Source organism: Branchiostoma belcheri, unplaced genomic scaffold (genome assembly GCF_001625305.1).
Source record: "Branchiostoma belcheri isolate BF01 breed outbred unplaced genomic scaffold, Haploidv18h27 scaffold46, whole genome shotgun sequence".
In the NCBI taxonomy this organism is placed as follows: Eukaryota; Metazoa; Chordata; class Leptocardii; order Amphioxiformes; family Branchiostomatidae; genus Branchiostoma; species Branchiostoma belcheri.
The window spans coordinates 47,239-54,899 of NW_017804087.1; the positions used below are offsets into that span (position 1 = coordinate 47,239).

A 7,661-nucleotide genomic window follows, 5' to 3' on the forward strand; every position below is an offset into this window, starting at 1 on the left:
GTTCTTCGCGGTAGTTTCCTTTGTTCCTATGACATCAACTGCAAAATAATGTTAGCCGCACAAGATTATATATTAGAAACAAAAAGATTCTAACTGTATGTGTCTTCTGGGATGGGAGGATTGTTACTCACGCGAGATCTCATGTATTTTTAAATTGTCTTGTAAAATATTTTTCTTTCATTGTAAAAGTGGCTGCGAGAATATAAGTTGTACCTAACTTGAGTTCGCAGTCGCTTAATTTGTGCATGGAAATATCGTATACAATATTGAAAACGCCAATGTAAAGTAGGAGTGTTGCGCAGCCGAAGTATAGGGTTGCAGAAGTTTGTACTTTCGGTCCTTCGTATATTTTGTCCTGTGTTTTAGACTCACCTCCCCGTCCTTGAAGTTGAAGCGGTGCATGAGGCCGAGTCCGTCGAACCAGTGGCTGATCTTGTCCTCCCCGATATCGAACATGCCCGGCCCGTTCCGCACCAAACCGCCTGACAGCCATTTGGGAAAATTACCTGCAAGACAAGTATAGAGCTATGATTATAAGAACAGATTTTTTCTTTGATGATGTTTATGTATAATTCATATTCCTGCCTTCATTCATTGAGTTAGATGGGGGCGTAGTTGTTAAGCTCCTTCGTGAGCCCTAGATTCCCTTCACCCAAATCATTATAGGCGAAAATAGACCTGCCCTCAAGGCTCAATGTCCCAGAATTGAGATGAGCATTTGCGCGCGTGGCGTGGGCATAGTTGAACCATATTAGTGTTTTATGTCAAGGCTGGTACTCAATAACAATAATTAACAAGGGAATTCCCCAGTCCCACGTTCAGGAAAAATGTAGGGAAATATTCACATACTAACACGATCTTAGCTGGATGGGGAAACCGACAGGAAGTTAGATCAAAGGTCCCAGAAAAGGTTATCTCATTTCCAGCCTTTAATTTCCTGCTATACGCATGTATGTTGCCTAATGGGGTCTAGTGGAGAAATGCATAGACAGAATCAGCGAGAAATTCATGATAACGAAGAAAACAAGAAATTCACATTTCAGAGGGGAATAAAACCTAAGATGTTGGAGAGGGACTCTCTGTGCGCGCTTTGCCAAAGAAAAGGAGTATCAAAAGTTAGTCACGTGTCCTTATTTACAGTCCGTTGACTTTCAAACCGACCTTGTGACTTGAAAGTCAACGGGATGTCATAACAAAGACGCGCCCTTGAGGCAACCTTCCAGCTGGCAGGTAACAACATCAAGAGCCGGGCAGCAGGGCCGGTTACGCGCGTGGCTGACCTCAGGTAAACCCGGGCATCCCTCTACTCTAGGCGCGTGGAGGTGGAAACCCCATTGCCTCATGACGTCATGCTCTGTGACGTCTGGCTATGCCAGCCTCAAGAGCTCTGAAGGCGCGTGTACCGAGTCTGGATATTGTAGCCTCCTGTACAGGCTCCGGGTGGGTGGGAATTTTGATAAGCGTTTTGAAGAGTTTTTAACGCGTTCTTTTAATTAATAGCCGGTCATCCTACAAGCAGCCGCGAGAGAAGGTTCCATTCCGTTATCCAGACTTGTTCGGCTTATACATTCGTTACGCATAACCTCAAAACGCAGGCCTCTTATTGCCCTCCATGCTTGCAGTGGTAGTATTGCAGTGGCGAAGATATTTTGTACGGAAAATATTGTCAAGGTGACCATCCGTTTCTGTATACAGTACCATAAGCCCGACGTGCGAGGCTAAATACTTTCACTGCTTAACTAAATATAATACTTTCACTGTTTGACAGTTCTTCTATAAATATTATTGCCCAGACCGGGGCCAACGACCGTACGGACCTAAACAAGGTCAGTATTAGCGCGTGCCGCGAGGTCGCGGTAAGTACGCGCGTGTTGGGCTGAAGCTTCGGTGTTTCAAGGCGCGTGGCTGTGAGACTTACTTCACTCCAGAAGTCTTATATAAAAAATGTGTGCGCCATATTTGGTACCGGTGTTACAGTGTGTCTCAAGCTTTAATATGGGACCAACCAAATAATCTGGCCGGCCCGAAAGATTGGTAGATACATACGTAAACGTACCGTGGTAACGTTTATTTCTAAAACCAAATAATAAACAGAATTGTTTTATTTCTGACGCTTAAAATGTCTTACTTTTATCCTCCTCATTCTTCCTACTTTTTGTGTGTAACATTTGTGGGAGAAAGAAACGTTCAAACGTTAAAAATGCACGTATACCAGCACAGCTGATGTATGTAAGCAACAAAGAACCTTTGGTGATGAGGATCTAGCCTGGAGGGGCTTGGCCCTTGTAGTCACGTGATTGGCAAGAAGCAGTTTTAGCCTCGTGTACGCCGGGGTAGCCTGGGTGCCAGACGCTGGCGTTCAGAAGCGATAGATTTTTTGTGTGGGAAGAAGCCCTAATATCCGCTACTGTATCCGCCGCCCAAGCCCAGGTATACCCATAACACTTTATCCTAGAGCCAGGGTGCCAAATCGGGGGTAGCGGGGCGTATGGCTTGTCTGGCCGAAGGGGTTCTCACTCACTCTGGGGCTGGCACCTAGGCTAACGCCGAGGTGAATGACCTAGCGAGAGGGTGGCCGTTCACCGTGAAGGTTTCCTGCCTCACTCCGGTTCACGGAACTCGCGTGCACCGTACATGACCTCAAGTTACCCCGGAGGCCGTAACATGTCAGCTTTATGGATGACATCAGCGCGCACTGGTTTCGACAAAAAATATTTCGACGTGACAATAGGGCCATGTTGATTTGATTACTAGTATATGGATGACATCCTTGGGAACCCCAAAACTGATGCGAGCGTGCGAATAAAAAAAAACGTCTGGTAAAAAAAGTTGCCTTCATTATGAAATTTAGGTGGTCATGAAGGTTGAACAAATTACTAAACACAGTAATATATTATTGGCATGGTGAGTAGTAGACTATTCATTTTCATTCCTTCACATTTTCTTCTTTGTCCTTTGGAATGTATTTTGGCATTCTGCGACACAAGTATCGTTTTCCAATATTTACGATTTACAGTATGATCGAAAACTTGCGTCCATATAATTAAATCAACAAGGCCTAAAATACCAAAAATGCTAATCCGGCTATCGCTAATCAGCCGTTTTTTAAGAATTACAATATTGTTTTTTTTATATTATTTCTTATTTTTGTACATTTTGCAAAATCGAACCATGGTGATAACTGATTACAACGATCGAGCAAAGTCTACCTAACATACAGTACTTGCAGTACTTCTGTAGTTGGTAAGGCGTAAATTGGTAACCTACTGACCTACTCAGTGACCTACTTATGTAAACGCATCTGTGCAGTTCAGTATTCTCCCCCTAGGGGGAGCTTCTGTCCTTGATTGCTGTGTTCTTGCCCGCTAATCGTAGATCATAAAGTAGAGCAAAAAGTAAATGTTTCAGACGGCACAATCGAACTTACCCTATGTTATGTCACACTGGCAAAGAGTTCGGTCAGCCGGGGGCACTAGGGGCGCGATTTATTTATATATCAATAGGCTATAAACTTTTTTTGTACCACGCCGGCCATTTATGTTGCCATGTGTTTCAACGACTTGTACGATGTTAGCTCCGATGAGACTGATGATCAAGCCCTACAAAAGGAGGTTATACGAAGTCCCTGAAAATTTGTTCATTCAAAAAAAAGTACTATAGTACTCTGTACTTTGATCTTGACCCAAACAGCTGGCCCGGCAGAACAACGCCTCCCTAGTGTAAACATTTAACATTTTGGAAACCTGACCGTCCACACGACTATTGAAGCAATATTTCTTCATTTATGGATCCTGCTTGTGTCTTCTTACTGCTGTAAAATCATAACAGAGACAGAGGTGGTCTGAAGAAAGCAATTGGAACATACAGTACTAGCATACTATCTAACAGGATCCTAGAACGTTTTTGACCATTGTCATCATCATCATCCGTCGTCCCTGTCGGGCGGGGTGAGTTGCTGCACGACCGTACTCCACAGGGATCTGTCCGCCATGGTTGATTTGAGGTCTTGTATATCAAATCCCGTGTCTCCGGAGATGGTTCTTGGGTAGGTTAGTTTTCTAGTGTAGGTTTTCCCGCTAGGCCTCCAGAGAACAAGTGACGAGATGATTTCTCCGCTTGCCCTAAAGCAGTGACCAGCGAATCGAACACGTCTCTGCTTGAGCCTGAGGGACACTAGAGGGAGTTTACCGTATATGGCTGCCATGGTTGGATGCTGTTTCCAGCTCATGTTTTGTGCTCTGCACAAAAGCTTGGTGTAAGTTCCATCAAGTTTCTTTTCTAGCCGAGTTGACCATTGTACCTAGACCTTACCCCAAGAAGGATCGGACTTCGGACTTTTTGTGACAATGTAGTATTGATTACAAGGCTGGAGACACTCTGCCCTGTACTGGCTATATTCAGAATTACCTGCACCACCACTGCACGAAATGGCCTCGGATTATAGCAAATCCTGAAGATCCGAAATCGTGCATCATGACGGATACGTAGCAAATCCGGAGAAATCCGCAATTCTTGCTCGAATACGAAGTTGCACTGCAGATCCGACAATTCCGGCACCGTATACGTCCGGATCTTTAAGAAATCACAGATACAAATTTGATATTCGCAAGGAACCTTCTTTCTCGGATATGTTATAACAAGGACGTTCAACACATAAGTTCGGGTTTTGGGGGAGTCTGGAGTTGCCTCGGATCCTGACAGATACAATAAATACCCATCATGGCGTCATGTGTACTACCACAGATTTCAGCAAATCCGGCTGCCGGGTATTTAACGGATTCTAAAATAACCCACATGGCACTGCTGCTTTGGACTCTCCCGCAGATTCCGAACAAAATAACAGAAGCGGGATTTCGCGGATCTCACTTCCGCAGATCTGAACAAGATACCAGAAGCGGGATCTCGCTTCCACAAATCCGAAAGTGATTTGCAGCAACGTGATTTTGCGGATCTCAGAATTTCGTACTGCTATGGATTCCTGGTCCCACAGATCCGATAAAGGTACCAAAAGCAGAATTTTACGGATCAAGGTTCCGTAGATCCGAAAAAAGATACCGGAAGCGGGATTTTACGGATCACGGTTCTGCAGATCCGAAAACGATACCAGAAGCGGGATTTTGCGGATCTATCTTCCACAGATCCGAAAGAGATACCAGAAACGCAGAGATTTTTGTGAATTTCGCACTTGACTGACTCTTACTATGGATTCGCATGGATTCCAAGTTTCACAGATCCGAAAAAGATACCAGATGCAGATTCGCTTCCACAGATCCCAACAGATCCCACTTGGCATTCATATGACCTCATATGGATTACGAATCCCGCAGATCCGAAAAAGATACCAGAAGAGGAATTTTTCTGATCTCGCTTGCACGAAATCTGGAATTTACCAAACTTATATAGCATGGGTAATACTATCTTTCCGAGTTATATTATACAATCTGCATCCCTTATAAATCAGGTACCTAACACGTACATGTAACTTTCTTGAGGAAGGCAATGAAAGAAGCAAAGTCTAAATGATACCTCTGATTGGCCAGCTAGCGTACGCATGCGTACCGTGTTGGCGGTTAGAATGAAAACCGTTAGGAAAGTTGGCTTCGAAGCAGGGGAATACTAGAGAGAAATCAGGCGTTTGCATCGCTTTTTTTCGTGATACATGATGACATAACTAGTCTACTATGATCGGCCATCGAGTTTGGACAGGATTGAGAGTGTTTGGACAGGAGGGGGATGTGATGTCAATTCAAACGCACAGAATAGTGACGTTGGTAGCAAACTTCGGCGCCCCCTCCCCTTGCACGGCGGCCCTGCACACTTGATCCAACACATCGAGCGTTTGGTAAGTTCAGTTATCGTACCTATTTGGTTATTGATATGTCGCTGCCAGAAACATTATAAAATGTCTCTAACTAACCTGCCCCCTTATAGATGAAAGGCTTTTAGGGGCTTGTCTTTGTAGGGTAGCAACTTGTTCATACTTTCTAACGGTCAAATTATAGGCATTGGTGCCGGGCCAATCTCGTCTTGACAAAAATAGGGAGCAGTTTAAAAAAAAGTGTTCAGTATTTTCATTGTGTTCAGGTATAGTCAATTTGTCAATTCCTTTATTATATGTCTGGTAGAAATTTTGATCAAGTTATATGTTACTTTTGTCCATTGAAGATGCCCAAGTTTTCTGACAAATGTAATTTGCAAACAGCAGGGAGTACTACAGGTGAAGCCTCCTCATCCCGAAGACGTTATAAAGGCATATGACACGTTTTGTCACCTGTGTATTTGTTTACCTTTTTATACCTCCAGGATGTATGTGACAAGGTTTTGCTAGTCTGTCTTATGATGTATTAAATGATCAATGGCTTTTTTGCCAACAGAAACTGGATCATCGCCTTGAAGGTGAAGAAACCATACAGTAAGCGGCTCAAGCTCAAGCTGCAGCGCATACTGAGTCCGTAGTACATGTCACCAGACGAGTCAGTTTATGATGGAAATGGAAATCTTTTTTTTACTAAGGCAATTCTTTGGCTGCCCAAATCTACAACATACAAAAGTGAGCTGGACCCAAAATATGAAACTTCATACTAAAGTGAACAGGTAAAACGGCAAACGTGAACAAAGAGGGTACCTGGCCCAGTGACCCTTCTTCCACTTCGAAGTCTAAAAATCCCATCTTAGAGTTAATGAATGGATTTCTAAATGTTAACTTAGATTTAGTATTATTTCTGGTGAATTTTCTGAGGCCAGTGAAACACGTTTTCCATGATTTGTGTACGAATATGTACCCCAAGTTCACTCTTTGGGGGTAACTTTTCAGTGGACAGAAATGTATGTTACAGTTTTTGTTAGTTCACTATGATTTGTGTATGGATATGTACCCCAAGTGTAAAGGCATAGCACACTATTTTAGGGTAACTTTGGGCAGAAATGTTTATTACAGTTTTTGTTTGTTTACTATGACCTCAAGTGTAAAGGCATAGCTTACTGTTAGGGGGTAACGTTGGACAGAGATGTTTATTTCAGTTTTTGTTTGTTTACTATGACCTCAAGTGTAAAGGCATATAGCTCACTGTTAGGGTGTAACGTTGGACAGAAATGTTTATTTCAGTTTTTGTTATTTTACTATGACCTCAAGTGTAAAGGTATAGCTCACTGTTAGGGGTTACGTTGGACAGAAATGTTTGTTACAGTTTTTGTAAGTGGTAACTATGTACCCCAAATATAACCACTTAGGAGTGGTAATTGAACACGATATGTTTCAGGCAAAACTGTGTATTGATGATAAACTATTTAGTTGCAGGAGCTCCTATTAAGCCTGTACGTATCCGAATGTATCCTGAATGGGAATATGGTAAAGGTATTAAAGTTCAAATCCTGAGGTACGCATTTGTCAGGGGTCATTTCTGTACGAATCCCGGGCAAATCCGAGCGTATTCTGTGTGGAATATATACTATAAGAATCCCGTTTTTCGGATTTGTACGGAATAGGTTCCGGATAGCAGTAACCGATGTTTCGGATTTTCTGGCGGATTCCATTCTGATCCGTCAGTATCCGCTTGTATCTGTCAGCAATTCCGGAAAATCCCGGTACGCATCTGCCAAGATCCAAATTCTTTTCTGTGCGTATCCTGGCAAAATCCGAACGTATTCCGTGTGGAATATTT

At 43.1% G+C, this 7,661-nt stretch overlaps 1 protein-coding gene across 2 annotated transcripts in view; it reads right to left on the bottom strand.

Annotated features, from left to right (window-relative positions):
- The window catches only part of LOC109479070 (beta,beta-carotene 9',10'-oxygenase-like), a 20,504-nt gene that overhangs the window by 11,595 nt on the left and 1,248 nt on the right, over window positions 1–7,661 (bottom strand). The window contains exon 2 of one of the 2 annotated variants that reach the window (XM_019780949.1): window positions 475–506. In XM_019780949.1, coding sequence (XP_019636508.1) covers window positions 475–506 — 32 coding nt within the window. Of the gene's footprint in view, window positions 1–372; window positions 507–7,661 lie in introns of both variants that reach the window. The other variant, XM_019780950.1, reaches the window with a different exon arrangement.